The sequence below is a fragment of the Micropterus dolomieu genome, linkage group LG22 (assembly GCF_021292245.1).
Source record: "Micropterus dolomieu isolate WLL.071019.BEF.003 ecotype Adirondacks linkage group LG22, ASM2129224v1, whole genome shotgun sequence".
Lineage (NCBI taxonomy): Eukaryota > Metazoa > Chordata > Actinopteri > Centrarchiformes > Centrarchidae > Micropterus > Micropterus dolomieu.
Genome location: NC_060171.1, coordinates 3,282,595 through 3,301,274, shown reverse-complemented (window position 1 = coordinate 3,301,274; position 18,680 = coordinate 3,282,595). Strand labels below are relative to the sequence as shown.

At 38.5% G+C, this 18,680-nt stretch overlaps 2 protein-coding genes across 3 annotated transcripts in view; both read right to left on the bottom strand.

Moving 5' to 3' along the window:
* Positions 1 to 2,476: 2,476 nt before the first annotated feature.
* On the bottom strand, positions 2,477 to 11,784 carry LOC123961800 (troponin I, fast skeletal muscle-like). Its single transcript, XM_046037507.1, has 7 exons — positions 11,667 to 11,784; positions 8,684 to 8,716; positions 7,513 to 7,552; positions 7,288 to 7,416; positions 5,879 to 5,968; positions 3,975 to 4,148; positions 2,477 to 2,690 (listed from the first exon to the last, which is right to left on the bottom strand). Exons 2-7 carry the CDS (start codon positions 8,689 to 8,691, stop codon positions 2,616 to 2,618), a joined length of 516 nt encoding a protein of 171 aa, XP_045893463.1. The 5' UTR covers positions 8,692 to 8,716; positions 11,667 to 11,784; the 3' UTR covers positions 2,477 to 2,615.
* A 373-nt stretch (positions 11,785 to 12,157) lies between these two features.
* Positions 12,158 to 18,680, bottom strand: part of LOC123961799 (troponin I, fast skeletal muscle-like) — a 12,955-nt gene continuing 6,432 nt past the window's right edge. Inside the window, exons 1-6 of one of the 2 annotated variants that reach the window (XM_046037505.1) lie at positions 17,311 to 17,339; positions 13,673 to 13,712; positions 13,388 to 13,516; positions 13,195 to 13,284; positions 12,364 to 12,537; positions 12,158 to 12,284 (exon numbers count right to left, since the gene is read on the bottom strand). In XM_046037505.1, the coding sequence (XP_045893461.1) occupies positions 12,207 to 12,284; positions 12,364 to 12,537; positions 13,195 to 13,284; positions 13,388 to 13,516; positions 13,673 to 13,712; positions 17,311 to 17,318 (519 nt within the window). In that variant the 5' untranslated portion in view covers positions 17,319 to 17,339 and the 3' untranslated portion in view covers positions 12,158 to 12,206. Of the gene's footprint in view, positions 12,285 to 12,363; positions 12,538 to 13,194; positions 13,285 to 13,387; positions 13,517 to 13,672; positions 13,713 to 17,310; positions 17,340 to 18,680 lie in introns of those variants that run through there. The other variant, XM_046037504.1, reaches the window with a different exon arrangement.

Here is an 18,680-nt window from a genome sequence, read left to right as displayed (position 1 = left end):
CAGTTGTCTCATAAATTTGGGTCTGTCAGGAAAAGGTCAAAAGTCACAAGCAAACATTTAGAAAGCGAGTTTAGGATGCCGGGGTGGGTCAAAGGTGGAGAAACGAACGACTACGGTCCCATTTTAAATGGGGCGTTTTAGAAACAGAGTCTGGTTGATAATGTGGCTGCACTGAACATCTATTTTGTTTCTCCCTGTTAAAATAAAAGATGCTGCTCTCAGAGAGACTCAAAGAGGCTGGAGGGTAAAAAAAGAGAGACAAAATGAAGGAGATTTCTCACCTATTGAGAGGAGGAAGAAGAAGAAGTGGACAAGACACACTTGGTGGAAGAAAAGGAGACACTGCCTAAGCCACACACAGTGAAAAATGAAATACGGTATATATGGTGGGTTGCGATGCCTCAGCAAAATGTCCAGATCCTCTTTATGGAAATGGATTCCCGGGCAGACCAATGGGCCAACGAGCTCCTGAAATACACCCTGCCCAGCCCCGCTCTGCAAACCGCCCTCCCTGTGAGGGTCTAATCTGAAGATGTAGATTCACTTTGTGTGCGTGTGGGAGGGAGGGAGGGTTTAAATATAAAATAATTGGACTAACTGAGGCTGTTCTGAAACTCTTTAACCTTCAGGCTTCTCTAAACTTGAACCAGGAGTCCTTAGTCCGCTTTTAAAAAAAGGCTCTTCTTTCTGATTTCCCACCTTAAACTATCCCTGAAGTAGCTGTAATGTTGTAGTATGATTAATTTCAATCCAAAGATGACATTTTTGACCACCGTCAAAACATTTCATATGTTTGAAAACTTCTGGACGTTCTGTGTTTCTGAATGAGAGTTTTACCTGCGTGCCATTTTAATTAAACAGGTTAACGCGGGCCTCCTTTTATCATGTCAAGTCATTAGAGGTACAAACACAAATCAACTATTTCAAGTATCGTCTGGAATCAGGTTTTATGATTTAAGGCCAGAAGTGTTTCTTATTTTGTCTTTAAAAGGTGGCAAATAGAGACTGAGATGAAACGATGGAGATCAACCTCATGTCAGGCCGTGGTTAGCCTAGCTTAGCATAAAGACTGGAAACAGGGGGCAACAGCTAGCCTAAACTTAAAAAATACACAAACTAATTCTTGTGTTTGAACTATTCTCCCCTAATACTGGTTTGTGTACTCTTAATAATAATAAATAAGACAGTATAGCTGTTTCCCCTGTTCCCAGTCTTTATGCTAAGCTAAGCAGACATGAAACTGATCTCACTCTCAGAAAGAAAGAAAGAAAAAAAAAAAAACTTTCCCAAAATGTTGACCTCCTTGTTGATGGTGAAAAATTAATTTAGAATAAAACTCAATCTTTGCTTGTATTGCAAACTGGTTACATTTCCAACAGTGAAAAAGGCATCCCTTAACATGAGCGCAGAGCGAAAATGTAGCGGAGAGAGGCCGAGGCTGCCGAAGGAGTCGCAGAAGTAAAAGAGGATACAGCCAGCGAGAACCAGCAGAAGCTGAGCCGCTGACAGCAAACAGCGGCTGGCGGTGCCTTTGCTCAAATTGCCCTCCAGTGCCGACAGTGACTGAATCATTCTGCAGCAATGAATTTCAGCATGGGCAGTGTTTGTTGGATGCTGTCGTCGACGCCAACTCGGAGAGAGCCGGGGAGACCAGAGTGTGTGTTACAATGCATGAAGGTTTTACTGGACAGAGGTGTGCTGGAGACCAGGATCCCGAAGATAAACTGGAAAAAGACAACCAAGACCAGCAGCGTCAAGAGGGCAGATGAACTTTGAGTGGGTATTTTTGTTACCTAAAGCTGTGATTTGGTAAAGTACTAGTCGACAATATAGGCAAGCAGGCTGATCGAAGTTGGACAACTGTTATAACATTGAGGGACTACTTTTGGAATATGTATAAGATGCCAGTAATTGTTTTGTCATGTTGCTTATTGTGTAACTTTATACTGAGGCGCTAGCTCAGCTAGCATTAGCTTTGTTGCTATACGGAAGCCTGTTCTCCCTGTGTGTGTGTGTGTGTGTAAATTTACTTGATAGTAATGGTAACGGTATAGCTCTGTGCACAACAAAATGTAGGAATTTATCTGCTTGGCGGCCCAGCAGCTAGCTCCCTCGGCGCTTTAGAGTCCTGCTCGGTGGACTTAGGTGTCAGAATCTCTCATGCAATGCATCCTGGTACATGTCGGCATAGCTTCACAAGCAGGAGAACTCTGCTTTCTCTCTCTATATAGCATGCACTAGTGCACACAAGGTGCTGAAGCGTCCCTTTAATTGCCAGTTTGATGCTGTGTGATTTGGTAAAAATAAAATGTATGACGATTTAATATGGGGATAAATGTAACAAACAAATTAATCCTTATTTCAAAACATTTATTTCTAATGAAAACCTGTACATTTTGAAATGATGTGATGTTCTATCAGCGTACATGATGATGTTACTGTGTTTCAGTTCAGTCTCTCTCTCTTGGCGACGGCGTCATAAAAACAACCAAAAAAAACAACAATAAAGTGTCTAAACTCTCGTCCCTGTGTGTCCTGCTGGATCACAGAGACACATTCAGTCACTCGGACGGAAACGTCCCCCCTCCTGTTGTCCTCGCCAGTTCAGGAAGGTTTTAAGAAGTCTCGAACATCTTCTTCCTGTCGGCCTTATCCTCAATGTTTTTACGCCAGTCGCCGGCCTCATTTGACTGTAGAGAACAGCAACATTGACTCATTAACACAAAAACAACAGTGCAATACTTCACCATTACATCAAGATCACTTCAAACTTATGGTACAAGAGTGTCCCTCTGTATCTTTTAACCCATTTCTATTAAATTACAGTTTTTTTCCCTCATTCCCAGCAGCTGTCTGCTCGAGACCAGTCTTGGTCTTAAGACCATTTTTTGATGGTCTTGGTCTTGTCTCGGTCTCAGACATTGAGGACTCAGGATTTTATTTCAAGACCAGTCAAGACCATGACTTTGGGAATATCAATAAATTTCTTTTGCATTGTCTGATTTGTTAACATCCAAACTTTGATTGGAAGTAAAACAAATGGCTTCAAATGCAACCAATAACCCTGATTAACGACTGTCACCCCTCCCTGCGACGCTGACGTTGATTTCAGCTCTTCGTGTTTGTATGTGGGTGTTTTAATGGGAAAGTGGATCTTTCAGATCACTTTGAGAAGTACACGTTCCACATTTTATTGCGTGCCATGCAATGCAGGGAACTGGTCTTGGTCTTGACTGCTCTCAGCCCTTAAAAGTCTTGGTCTTGTCTTGGTCTCGATAAACTCCGGTCTTGGTCTTGACTTGGTCGAGTTTGGTTTGGGCGGTCTTGACTACAACACTAGGCTCCACAATAAAAACTCAAAAATCCGCCACTGCAGTGAAACTTTTTAGTAAAATTTTTTTTTCAGTGCTTTCTACAAAAATGTGGGGAAAAAAAATTACTTTCAGGTTTCCCTTTTCTATCTGGAGCAAGTTTCAGGTCTGTTTTGTTTATTTATTTATTTATTTATTTTTACAGTGCAGTGAAATGATTGGAAATCAAAGGCTGCTTGGAGGGTGTTTACCACCACAAAGTGAAAAAGGATTTATTGTAAATGGGTTAAATGTAAATACTGTTCATTGTGCATTAATGTGTTTCCCAGCAGGAAGTTTAAAGCCCCAAAACAAAGGATGAAGCTAATAAAAATTATGAAAGAAAGTAGCAAGGTAAATCAAAATAATTTTGACAGACAGATGGAGACGTCAAACCAAATGTGACAACCTGTAAAAAACTTTCTAAAGAATAAATATCTCAACAGTCAGCAGTTTTGTTTCCAGTCAGGATGCACGTTTCTGACCTTAACACCTAAATGTTACTATTGTGCTTCTGATACATGATGCTTTCATGGTGGAAAGATTCACACGACTGCAGTCTTTTCACTCTTTACAGCTCTTTTCAAGCTTCTACTGCCACATCTGTGATCAATTTAAACTCACCTCCTCTTTGACCTCCTTCTTGACCTGCTTCAGGTTGGCTCTCAGGTCCATGGTCACCTTGTGTTTTCCTCCCAGCAGAGCCTGGAGCATGGCGTCAGCGGACATACGCACTTTCTTCAGAGCGGGTTTCTTCACTCCAGCCAGCTCGACCACCTTCAGCTTCAGATCCTCAATCTGGAGGCGGAGAAACATCACAACATGTTAGATCAGATGTTGGGGGAACATGTGATACTTTCTCCAAGGGATGACAATTTCTTTCTTCTACGCTAAAGCTAGAGCTACAACATTTCCTGAAAAGTGCTGAAACCACTGCTACAACGTCAGAACACAAGTCAAAATCATTAGATCCAATCTGAAACAGACTTTTTATAATACCCACCAGGATGTGAATAAATTAATTAGACCCAATCCAAAAGGATGCAAGGACGGTCAAAAAAGGAAAATGACTCAATCCTACATGAAAATCCACCAATTAAGGAGAAGCTTTGTAGAAAAGAGCAATACGTGTAATTTTTCCTGCATTTTGTAGTCAACACTCTCTGCCTCAAAAACTCCAGACCGAATATAATCTGGACCAAAATCTGAGCACCTCTACAGGTGCAGGTTTCAGAGTAGAAAACCTGATCGTTTCTTTTCTAATACTGCTAGAGGAAACTTCTTAGACCGTCCTCTGACTTGGGTCCTTTTGGTTCGATTACTCATTTAAAACGATTGGAATTATTAGAAATATTGCTCATATTTTTATTTCATTTCAACAATATTGTTTGACAGAATTCAGGAAAAGATTTTTGCACTCAAACGCCCCCCCTCTTGTTGACCAGCCCGGGCTATATAAGCATACATATATCAATAGGGGACGTCATTCAATCTCCTCAAATGCTTTTGAGGAATCTGCTGAGAGGCAAGCAAACAAACGGAGCCAAAAATAAAATCCAGAACTTTAAAAATCTTCCTGACATGTATGAATAACACCTGTTTTACAGCCAGGGGTGGAATATGAATAAGTACATTACTGTAGTACTGCAGTTAACTACACATTTGAGGTACTTTACGTGAGTATTTACATTTTCTACAACTTTATACTTTTTACTCCACTACATTTTTCTGACTTTTCAGATTCCATTTTTTCATGTGTTCCACGTGTCTTCAAATTTGGCGATTTTGATCATTTGTTTGTGACAAACTAAAGGATAAAGAGTTCCTTAATGGTTTGAGAAAATCTCCTACTTCTTAAGCTAAATTAACTAAGAAGAGAGATTTATAGAATACGACGCATTGCTGTGACTTGAACTACCAAACGGGATATAAAGGAGTTAAACTGAACTCAACCTTAAACATCTAAAGCAGGAAAATGCAACACAAACACAAATGCAGAAGGAATATTTAATCCAGAGACATCAGATATAGAATCACATTTTACTGCACTATACTTTTACTTACTACTAGTACTTTTCATACCTTAAGCAAACTTTGCTGATAATACTTTTACAGTGTGGTATTGATACTTTTACGTAAGTAGAGCATCTGAATACTTCTTCCACTATTGTCGGTGAGACAGGTGAGTCACTCTGAACAGTACTGTCAGGTGTTTCATGAGAATTTCACATGGACAAATTTTGAATTCAACAATTTTGGACGACTGCTGAAAAACATTTAGTCTTCTTTGATTAATCATCAATCAACTGAAAGTCGTTCTATGCCAAGTGATTCATTTGCTTCAACAACTGATAGAAATCACATGTCATAAAATGAAACAGACCGCTCCTCATGTATATAAAGACATTTAGATTTAAGAAAATTCAGCTGAAATTGGCTGAAAAACACTATTTTAAGACTCCTCACTTGACTACATCTGAAGTCATACCTCACCTGAGAACAACGGAGCGGGTAAGTTTGTCTCTCACCTCTTTGTCGCTCTTCTGCACCTTGGCCTCGGCGTCGTACCTCGCCTCGTCAACCTTGTCGATGGCGGCGTGGATCTTCTTGCAGAGTTCCTGTAGATACACATGTTTAACACACGGCTGCGGTGATTGCACTCCTGAAAAACTGCACCATGAAAGCTCAAGTTCAATTGTGGAATGTAACTCCTTACTAAATTACTTTACTTAAATACCACTTTGATATACTTCTACTTTACGTGAGTGTTTCTACTTTATGCTTGTACCATGAGTGCCTGATGTAGGGGCTCCAAGAGGCCATGGGCCCCAAACTTTACGGATTCTTTTTAAGTCTACTCTAAGACATTAAGTAAAATAAAGCAATAGAGTATTTACATTTTAATCCAACCAAAGAATGAATATGTGGTTAATCTACTTCACTGTCTACCAATGTTATTTTCTCACTAAGAGGTGGGAACGAGCAAAACCTGGCAACTTCTCTGTTGTTGGCTGCAAGATCCAGCACAAAAATGTACTCCCACCATCCGAGAATTGGAATAACTTTATTTTTGATGGAAATTACCTGATACTGAATTTAAACTCGGAAGCTGTAAGTTTGGATATTTTTACGTTCATTTACTGTTTGTCTGAATAGATTCTCAGTCATCCAGGTCATAATTATCCACGGAGAGCTAAAATCAAGGGCAGTTGAAGAGGTTTTTTCATGTCTGACTGACTGACAGGGAATCCCAGCTATTTAACCTCTGTGCGGTCATTATCAAGGTGATTGATGCCGCTTGGTTCGTTAGTGCTCCTCACTGTTGTGATGACAGTAGTTATGGTCATTAGAGTCACCTGAGGGCAAGTCTGAATGGCCTTCGTTGGCATTGTCACATATAGAGCCGCAACAATTAGTAAATTAAATAAATCGACAACTTTTTTGATAATTTATTTACTGCTTTGACTCCATTATTTAAAAAAAAACCCTCCAAACTACCTGATTTCAGTTTCCTAAATGTGAATATTTTCTGTTTTCTTTACTATGACAGTAAAGTGAATATATTTGGGTTGTTCACAAAATCACCTTTGGCTTTGTGAAACACTGATCAACATTTTTCACAGTTTCCTGGAGAACCAATCGATTTATCGAGAAAATAAGTGACAGATTAATCGTTGATGAAAATAATCACTAGTCACATGATGCTAAATGTGAGCGTTTGTCAGTTTGGTAGGTGAGGAATAGAATATGAACCTTGTTGTCCTTAAAAGAGTGTCCCTTATCCTTCAAATGTAGGTAAACTGTTTTTCATTTTAGCCTAAACTTGGTGTTCCGCACCTAATGTGGCTTTAGTGTCTATTGTACACTACTGTGTTTAATACTGAGGGACGGCCAAGAGAAAATGTGTGAACGTCTAGGTACATTGTTATGGTCTCACCATGAGGGCGGCCTGGTCTCCGCCGAGGTCGGGAGTGGGGCAGTTCTCGGACAGGTAGGCCTCTTTCGCCGCCACAATGTCCTTCTTCTCTTGCTCGATCCAGCTGGCAGCAATCTGCAGCATCAAACTCTGCAGGGAGAAGATGAACATGTAAAATGAAAATAGAAAAAGGTTAACAGCAACAGCAAGACAACAATGTAAAGCAAAAGAAGGTTTCATTCTCACCTTCAGGTGATGCCTGCGGCTGGATGTCATTTTCTTTCCTCTGTGAGACAGAGATTAGACTTTATCAGTACTGATGGATCATCACACAGTATCTTGGCTGATTTGATAAAGTTTGATTTTGTCTATTTAATGAGGGCTCAAAATCTTTTTTTTAAAGAATAATTCAACATTTAAGGAAGAACACTTACTATCTTTTAAAATAATAATTTAATAATAATGTCTGTATGCTAAATATGAAGCCAGCAGCTGGTAACCTTAGCTTAGCATAAACTGGTAAACAGCTGGCCTGGCTCTGTCCAAAGATCAACCAGCACCTCTAAAGCTCAGTACTGTTAACTGTTTCCAGTCTTTATGCTAAGCTAAGCTAACTGGCAGGTGGCCAAGGTCTCAGCCAGACATAAAATAACGGATTTACATTTAATTAAATGTGGGGTAAGATTGTTTCACTTTATTTTAATTTGTTTCAAGGAAGAAACATTTTAAAAGACGATCTGCCTGCTGTAACGTGTTTCCCTTCGCACATACCAGCAACATGTACAGCTGCTGTCATCTGAAGCTGAAGGTTGACCTTCAAACTGAACTGGTGCCTTCACATGTGTTCGGATCAGTTTAAACACATTTCAGACACACCAGCAGCTTCGTGGACGTCCCTCTGTGAGTCCAACACTTTAGTAAAGAGTGAAACGTCTCAACAACAGTCTACTGGACTGATTGTCATGAAATGATGTGCAGAGATTATTGATCAGCAGAGGATGAATCGTAACAAATTTGATTAAGGTCAACATTTACATTGAGTTGTAAAGGCATAATATAAAGACATAATTTCCGTCAGACTCAGCTGAGATTAATGCTAATTCAGTTGATTTCCAGGTGTCTGTGATGCTTTACAGCTTCTCTGCTTTCTGAAAACATTTTTTAATTGTTTGTTCGTACAGTTAAATTTTTGAGGGTTTTTTTTTTCCACTTTTATAAAATTTGGTGTTGGTGTGAAAACATCCAGCGCAATGATGCAAAGTCAATGACTTTATCTGATATGTTGTATTTGTATAAATATGTGAGAATGTTGTCAATAAACCAAACTAAAGTTTGAATGCACAGCTTAGTCTGGTAACACTTTACAGGACCCATAGTTTCAAAGGTTAAAAAGAAAAAGAAGACGACGCGTACTCACTCAGACATTTTGGCGGTTTGTGATCTTCACACCCTGTTCAGAGACAAAAAACACTCATCAGTTAATCATGAGCAGACAGGTTACATAAAGCAAACTGACTCCGTCCACAGCTCAACAAAAAAGGTCTTGTTGCCTCCCCCCCCCGTATCGATCAACAACGCTTTGAACTGCAGCAGGAAACACGACTCTTCACTATGATGGAAAACCGTCTGCCAGCGATCACAAACCAGCTAATTTTGGACAGACGGGGTCAGATGGCAGGCCCTACGACTGAACAGTTGCCCCCTCTGAAGACAATTTTGGAATTTAACTTCTTACAGCGAGCCAGTGATCCCAACACGAAATGCCATGAACCAAATGTGGCTCTAAGCACGCAGTGAGACCCGTTAACACCAATTCCAACATCCTGCAGGCATCCAAACCATCGGCTAACACACAAGGTCTTAGATCAGAATCTAAAGAATCAGAAACTACAAAACTTTAAAAAAATTAAAATTAAAATTAAATGCGGATCTAAAAAAAAAGTTGTTTTGAGGCTCCACAACATCCAGGATGCAAAAACACTTTGTCGAATCATCTTATTTTCATACTAAACAAGTCAAACACTGAGTCAGAACAAAACATCCAGCTACAGCCACAAAGAAAACAAGAACAATATTCATTAAATCTCCAAATCATTTTCACAAAGAATCACATGAAATAATTTAAAAACCTTAGGTAATGCTTTAAATGTCACATGTCGTAATATCTGAATACTTCCTGAGAATTTCTTTGGAAAGAAGTTTGTTATTTGGCTCTACTTATAGAGAAAATACAGTGTCCAATTATTTTATATTCAATTTAATTATTATTATCAATTCAGTCCCTGCACAGCAGCTCAGCCGCACAAGCAGATACCACAGGTAAAACAAACGTGTGTTCGAGTGAAGCTTTTTCATATAATCAGCACCAAATGAACCTTTTTTGCAGGAAATCATGAAATGAAATAAAGCACCAGCAAACTTTGAGAAGTTTCACTTTAAAGATTTAAAATCCCAGCGGGCAAAAACAAACCTTCACTTTTAATTATTATACATATTAAGCCTTAAACTTTCACTTACACCACACAACATTAAAAAAAAAGACAATCAGCTGATTTTTATTTAAATGACTAAATAAAACGCCAAAATGACAAATTAGCTTCAGTCCAAACTTTAACCTGCCTGAATGTCCCGAAGTTATTTCACCTTTCAGCTCAATGTCCAATAAGTCTCAGCTCCTTCTCTCTGATTCTACCTCCAAACGTCTGAACACAGTCTCAGAGGTCAGAGGTCACACCTGCAGCAGCACTTTTAAAACCCGGAGAAAAGCCTCTCTGCAGAACAAACTGAAGTCCCACCTGTTAAGCAGAACTTAGCGACTCTCCGTATTGTTTCCTACCAGAGTGAACGAAGCAGAGCTGCAGAGACTCTCACCTACTGAACGTGACGAGGAGGAGCAAGACGAAGAAGGGGGGGAGACACTGCCAAGTCCTAAACAGTAAAGATTATACAGGGTATATAGGGTGTGAAGTGCTCGCTCAGCAGAAATGTCATCCCTCTTTATGGTAGCAGAGCCACTTCAGACCAATGGGCCGGCCGGTTCCAGAAATACCACAGCAACTCTCGGAAGAACCTCGTAAACTTCTGTTGCAGGAAGTCACCTCCCTGGACTGCTGCAGGTTTCCTCCCACAGAGACGAGTGAAAAGATGAAGCAATTGTCGCAGGGTAGTGAGGCTGATCACAGATTCAGTTTCTTTATACCAGCAGCTTAACAGGCCAGTGGTGAGAACAGCGTGAGAAGCTGTCACACCCACAAGGAGTCATTTACACTGAAGTTCAGCTCAAGTTTAATCTCAAGCTTCAACCGTCGAGTCAGACGGATCAAGTGAGGAGCATTTAAAGTCTTTTTAGGAGGAAACTCCCTCTATCACTACAAAGACTTTCACTTTCAAATATATCCATTTAAACTGTCTAACGCAGACTGCTGAAGCTGAATATTCACTTCAGATAAAGTTGGTTTTGTTCCCATCACTTCCAGCTGAAGAGGTTTCATAACCAGTATGAACAGGTGGAACAATTGCGGTTTCGGTGTACATGTAGTCATGTTAGTATTGTCTCAAAACGTTTATCGTTCAGGACTTTGGGGGCTCCTGTAAAAAAGTAAATTTAATGATCGAAAACAAATATCAGTTGGACTAACATGTTGAACCATCACTGACAAAAAAGGCTGCTTCAGTAGATCAACATCTGGATTAAAAAGGCAGGTTCAGTTTTATAAACGACGAGCGTTTAAGTTTGAGTTTTAAAAGTGTGGAGCAGCGGGACTGACATTAATCCAAGTTAACACATGAAACATAGTTTTAAAATTTGATTTGTTTTAGTTTAGAATAAAGCTGGAATCACAAAAGTTCATATATTGCACAAACCAGAATCATTCTGAGGAAAAATCAATATATTAAATTTTAAACTATATAATTTATTATTTTTTTTAATTTGGAAATAAATGTTAGTTAAGTTAAACTGAATGTGAAGCAAAAGAACTGACATTAATCATACATTTACGGATTAAACATAGATTTAAAATTTAAATTGTTTTTAGTTTAAAATGAGGTATCAAACTTTGGTGCCACAAATGTAAAAGAAACTGATTTACTCAAGCTTAAAGCTGCTTGTTGCAACTAATCATCAGGAAATATGTATTTTATCTTAATTTTAATCAAATGATATAATAATATCATCAATAATATTTGATGGGATGGAGCCATTAGTAAGTTTTAATATTTACTCGTACTGTAGCTACAATTAAAAACTGGAACAACATTGTTTCTCTAATATATATAAATATTTAGAATTTAAAAATAACTTGAAGGGCACTTTTAGGGGCAACATGAGTAGTTAAGACATCATGAAATAATGAGATTAACAGTAAAGTGAAAAGAAAAAGAAAATAAAAATTACTCACCGTTCGTAGAACTTCACGGCGCTTGCAGCTTCGTTTGAAGTAAAATTGTGATGAAATGGTGAAAATATTTGGAAAGGGGGAGATGATGTGCAGGTAGAAGAACCAACCAGCAGAGAAAAGACTGCTGACATCTGGTGGTTCATGGTGAGCACAACACTCGGTTAAGTAGAGGACAAATATAGATTATGCTGCTATTTAGTGGTTTTAAGTTAAAGTGACATCTTGTCCCTGGAAGCAGCTTCTTCTGATTTGGATATTTCTATGTATGTCAAGATATCTTAGGTTCAGATTAACACCACTATCAATCTGGTTTAGAAAATATAAAGTGATTTTTAGATGTCGCTTAAGTTAAGTTATGAAAAACAAAACAAAAGGCAAAATCCCAACAAAAGAAAACTTTTACCTTTAAACATCCAAACACCATCTGGGAAAAAACTGCAGCATGACAGCATTGCCTTATTCCAAAAAAAAAACATTTAATGGCACGGGTTTTTTTTCCATGAAAATGGTCAGAGGTAACAGTGGAAAGAGTGAAAGTCTTTAGGAAGTCTCGAACATCTTCTTCCTGTCGGCTTTGTCCTCAATGTTCTTACGCCAGTCACCGACCCCCTCGGCATTCTGAAGGAGCAGAATAAACACATTTATGGACGTCCTACAGTGAGGCATGTCTAAAGTAAATGTATGTGACATGTCTCACCTCCTCTTTGACCTCCTTCTTGACCTGCTTCAGGTTGGCTCTCAGGTCCATGTTCACCTTGTGTTTTCCTCCCAGCAGAGCCTGGAGCATGGCGTCAGCGGACATACGCACTTTCTTCAGGGCGGGTTTCTTCACCCCGGCCAGGTCGACCACCTTCAGCTTCAACTCGGCGATCTAAAAAAACACCAGCATCCCCTTGATCACACAACTGATTTGTGTCACACAACACGAGCCAAACGATTTTTAAACAGCAGATTGTATTGCTTTCTCATAGGCTGTAGCGTTATATTGCAGCTAACACAATAAAACCCCTGCTCTTAATATTTGTAGGCTATCTGTGTCGTCTCCGTCTGTCGTTATGCTGTCCCCGGCTATCCTCTGTTATAAAGTGTGACAACAATCTCATTTATAACATTCAGCCCAGCTAACTAACCGTTTGTATTATCATCCAATACATTTAGATACACTGACATTGCTGAGCATCTCTGGTGAAAGACACACAAAGTTACAGGCAGATAAGCTAACCTGAAATATCATGTTGGCTAAATGCAGTCAGTGTAATGTTATCATGTGACTAGCTGGTACTTTCCAACATTCATATGTTGTTAAGGGACAAGTGACTTATTTTGTCTGTTAGGTATGAAGATGTGTTTATGCAACCAATTCAAATAATGTCAAAATTCGGTTTATATTATAAATCAAAGGGTTCACACAGATCTGGGTTCAGTTACTCTTTAACGAATAAGTAAGAGAGAATTCATTCCCCACTGTACTTCCTCAAAACCAAATACTATTTACATTAAAGCATCTGTAACTGAGAAAAAGCTCTACCTCCTTGTTTGTCTTTTCCACTTTGGCCCCGGCATCATATCTCTCCTCATCGATCTTGTCGAGGGACTGGTTCAGCTTTTTGCAGATTTCCTGTTTATGTGAAAAGAGAACATTTCTTTCTCACAAACTCAGCTCATCACTTCATCTATCTTCCTCATCACTTCATCTGTCATGTGTGTTTCAGCGTTTTTACCATCAGAGCCGCCTGGTCTCCGCTCAGGTTGGGGGCGGGGCAATTCTCTGCCATGTAAGCTTCTTTGGCAGCTGCGAGTTCGACAGCTTCCTGCTCCAGCAAGCTAGCGGCAATCTGCAGCACAACGCTCTGCAGGACAAACTTTGTTATAAGTTATTACAACAAGGCAAAAAGGACAGACAGCAACATCACGGTCACATTAAAGTCGTGTTTGTGTTCATGTGTTGGACCTTAATCTAATTTATTTTCTAGTGGATGATATAGATATTCTGTTATAAATCTTACTTTAAGATGATGCCTGCGGCTCGATGTCATCTTCTTTCCCCTTGTAATTAACGAAAAAGTTATGTTAATATGAGCATCCGGGAGCCTCACAGAAATTCTCCCAACAAAGTTTATTTTAATACAACGTTCAACTTGTTAAACTGTTTCTTCCCTTGTATTTAAAACAAAAACAGATCCAGATTGTAGCAGTTTCTGTTAAAAAGTAACTTTAGTATTTTTCAACCTTGAACATTTAAAAAAAAAAATCCAGTCCGCAGCTGTGCAACAGGGCTGCAACTTACGGGCAGGGTAGGTTAAGTTTGAGAAACCACCAAGAAACTCCCACCCCCTCCCTTCTGGGCGTCTTCCAAAGCCACGCCCCCAAAACATGTGAACATACGTTGCCGACACCGCTGGAGGACGAGCAGAGAGGAGCGCAGTACAGCGGCTCACAACAACGGTAAGAAAACATCTAACTTTAACATTATGAAAATAAACAACTAACCCGGCTGTTAGTGCTCAATATCAAGCTAGCATGTTAATATTGGATAGGTTTAAAAAAAACTGACTTCAGAAACGAACTGGGTGGAGAAAATATAAAGTATATTTTCCCTGTTCTGGATAATATTTTCATTCTTTTTTAAATAAATCATTGAAAATTATAAATGCCTTTTCTTTACACTTGCTGCATAAACAATAAAACAACTACATGTATGTCTTGTGTCTGAAATAATGACATCCAAATGTGGTATAACACTTGTTTATTGTTATTATATACTACTAAAACTACAAACTTTATCATTAAACATCATTAAAAATAAGTATATACAGAAAGAAAGACAAGGTGTGTCCAGAGGTGTCCTGACTGATTATGAAGACAGTTCAGACTTTGCATGTAGCATCACATCGCTGCTGTGGAGATGATTAAATATATCACAGTCACCTCTCTGACATGATTACCACATTTCAAAACCAACCATATTACTTTTTGAGTTATATTTTGCTGTATCTAGGAATAAAGTTGGGACAGGGACACCTAACTGAACCCCATGTTGACGGGGATCATCAGGTCCCCTGGTTCTGCTTCTAGGCATCTCCTCAGTAGTAGACAAACGTCAGAAGAGGAGGAGGAGGAGGAGGAGGAGGATGGCACTGTGGAGGTCTGCGATGTAACTGAAGTCCTTCTCCACCTTCAGTGAGTACAAGCTCCACTTCCTGGACTTTTTTGTTGTACACCTTGTTGTACCTGATAATACAGAAAGGAGGATCAGCTTAGTGAAAAGTTTGTTATACCTGACATTATTCTCTTATAGAGCAGTTAGCATTTCCACATAAAATGCAATAACAAATATAAATCAGCACCATCTATCTGTATTCCTCATACTGTTTTTTTGTTACTGTTTTTTTTGACTCATCACTCATAAATGTATTGAACAAAATGCACAGGAGTTCTACTAATGCAACATACTGAATAGTGTCATCAGCTTTTCTCCTGGCTGGTTTGTGGACAGTGATTGTAATGCATGCTTTTATTGTGGCCAGCCTAAGGCCTTTTATTGTGGCCAGCCTAAGGCCTTTTATTGTGGCCAGGATAAGCACACTTGTGCAATCCCCATGCTGTCTGATCAGCATCTTGATATGCCACACCTGGATTAATTATCTTGGCAAAGGAGAAGTGCTCACTACCATAGATTTGGACAGATTTGTGAACAATATTTGACAGAAATAAGCCTTTTGTGTACATAGAGAAAGTCTTAGATCTGTGAGTTCTGCTCTTGATGAATGGGGGCAAAAAGTGTTGCGTTTATAATTTTGTTCAGTGTAAATAATCGCATACCAGCACCAATTAAAGTAAAAGGTTTTCACACAGTAGGTTAAGCTATTTACAATGCCGAACATATATATACAACTACACTTATATACAATAAACGCAGATACTTGGGGACCTTCAGCCAGCGTTGTTTATGTACACTAACGGTGATATGTCTTTCTCATAACTACAAAACGCACATCTAACTTACGTTACATCGCCACATTCGTAAAAGTTTTTTGTTCAAAGATATAACATTAAGTCAAAAAACACTTGCAGACATAAGATAATATTAAACAAACAAACCAATTAGATACAAGTTTAAGATAAGTGTAACGTTAAACATAGTATAACAATTAACCTTGGTAGTGAATAACTAAACAGGTGTGACACCGAAATGTGTGACCTATCAGATTCTGTGACCCCAATGGGAAGTTAAGCGCCAGAGGCTTTGTTGATGATGTGAAGTGGCTGCAGTTTGGTTGGGTTTAGGTACTAAAAGTACTTGGTTGGGTTTAGGTACTAAAAGTACTTGGTTACGGTTAGGAAAATATCGTCGTTTGGGTTTTGGTCACAGAATCTGATAGGTCACACATTTTGGTGTTACACCTGCACTCGTAGCTACAGTTAGCTGTATGCTAAGTAGGTAGCTACGTTGGCTACTGATGAAAGTAACAAATTACCATCAAAATGATAAAAGCCAGATTACCTGTCCAGCAGAAATAAAGCGACCACGGTGCAACTTTTCAGCTCCTTGGTGTTCCTCAGTTGTCACCATCGTGGAAAAGCCGCGCAGATATTAGCTCTGGTCTGACCGCTTCGTTTGTCAGGAGAGAGCTGAGCGGGTGCGCACGTGGTCAGCTCCTGTAGCAGCAGGGCTGTTAGCCATGGCAGCGAGGGAAAGTAAATGTCAGCCAGCCAATCATTGCATTCGGTCCGAACAGAACGAGCGTCTGTGTTTACTGCAGCCCTGAGAGGCCTACAGAAGTAAAGTACTGCTTTGACAACAATAATTTTACCTATTTGGTCTACCTCTGTCTGACTGCTTAGTTTGTGTTATTGTGTGACTTTGTTGTTTTTAACTCTTTAAAACACCAAAGTCACACAATAACATAAACAAACCAATTGACCGAAGCAGCGGTAGACCAGCAACTCCCAGGTAAAAAGGTAAAATTACTGTTTTCTACCAACCATCAATCTCAGTACAGTGGGTGCTAGGGCCTTCTCCTATGCTTCACCCAAACTCTGGAACTCTCTCCCCCCACACATCCGTACCCTGGACTCTATTACAAACTTTAAAACTACGCTCTAAACTCATCTTTTTAAACTAGCATACTCATTTTAATAATGTACAACACCGATTCCCATTTTAACTGTTGATGTTTTAAATTTAATTTTTCCTTTTGTTTTTATGCTATGTACTTTTGATTCTTGTTGTTAGGTGACCTTGAGTGCCATGAAAGCCGCCATCAAATAAAATGGATTATTATTATTTTTGTGAAGGGAGTCTGGTGGCTTTGACGAGAGCAATATAGCAAATGTTTCTGGTTATACAAAAAAGATCTTACTCTTTAATTCTGTAGGGATGCTGTCCATAATGTGACACTTATAATAGAAAGCACTTTAGCGGACGTACTGTGACGGGGCGTAATCGCCTGCAGAGATTACAGCCTTGTTTCGCTGTCGCCGTGTGCAGCATCCTCGCTCAATACCGGACCAAATTCAAAAAATGTTGCACCAATGAGTCACAAAAACAGGTTGAAATATACAGACGTTACCCTTTAATGTTAAGTTGAGTTGGAAATATTGATCACTGTAATATTTCAGAACAGAATAAACTCATACTTACTCAGACATCTTGGTTTCTTTTTAGCTTCAGACTCTGTTAAAAATCAAACATAAGTTAGGTGCAAAAATACAAAACAATAAGGGCTATTTAACTATTTGGATGGTCCCATACCAAAACAATTTAATCATCATATTAAAGACAAACGAGACTTAAATTATGCTAAAGACACCAATTGGCCACTGCTTAAAAAATATTTATTGAATTAACTTGATAAGCTGAAAAATTTTCCCCTAATTTAATCAAATTTGAGTTGAATTCTTTGAGTTTTTTAGTTGTTTAATTAAATTTATTAATTTTTCTTTTTAAATTAATTTATTTGGTTCTAATTAAATTCAAAATGTTTTCAAACAACATTTATCAATTATTTATACACTATATGCAGTTTACTATCATGCTCAAGTTTGTTTCTTCATTTTCCTTTTAGTGTTTGATCTGTTTTTTTTTTTTTACTCTCTCTTTCTCTTTGCCCTGTAAAGCATATAATAACATTGTATTGTGATAAATGTTATTACATAATATATAATAATAATATACATCTGTCTTCTGTAAAGCCAAACAAAACATAACAAAGGAAAATGATCTCATGTAAAGATGTTTAAGGACTCTCAGAGACAAGACAAAATAATAATTTTAATTTTAGATAAAATTAATCCCTAAACCACTTTAAATCAAATTTCTGTCAGTCCATGCTTGTTTCAGCCTCTCTGCAGGTTCCAGGGTATTTATGTGCGAGGTCAACGCTAATTCCGGCCTGGGTCAAAGGTCGACAATGACCAGAGACGTGACATAAATCCATGTCCAAACATTCAATCATGTAATAATCTAAATAAAATAAAATCCAACATTTAAAACCAAACTTTATTAATACTTTGACTATTTTTCTTATCTTAGCCGACTTACTTTTGAATCAGATTCAGGTTTAATTTACCAAAATGTGCCAAATTTTAAAAGTCATTCAGACCTGCATTACCTTAATTGCGGAGTCATTTTAAGTTTCTGAGAACTTTACAGAAGATCTCCACTCAAGACACAATGCTAATTAATGCAATTAATTAAAGAAGAATAAGAAATATGGGATACATTTAGGTCCTTGGGTAGTCAAGTAATTAACCAAAATGACATATTTTAATTGTGTTTTTTAATTTAAGTGTGCAAAACCCTCTTTTAAAATGTTTTTTCAAACTGAAGAAATCCCTTGATCATCATCAAAATTGTAAATACGTTATTACTTGAATATAAACAGAAATAAATATGATAATCAACAAGACAGGCTGCAAAAGGTGCATTGTCTAAGTTTAAAGTATTTTACCACTGAGCATCACGCTACTAAATCCACAAAGTAAAAGAGTTACTCACCTACAAAGTGACGA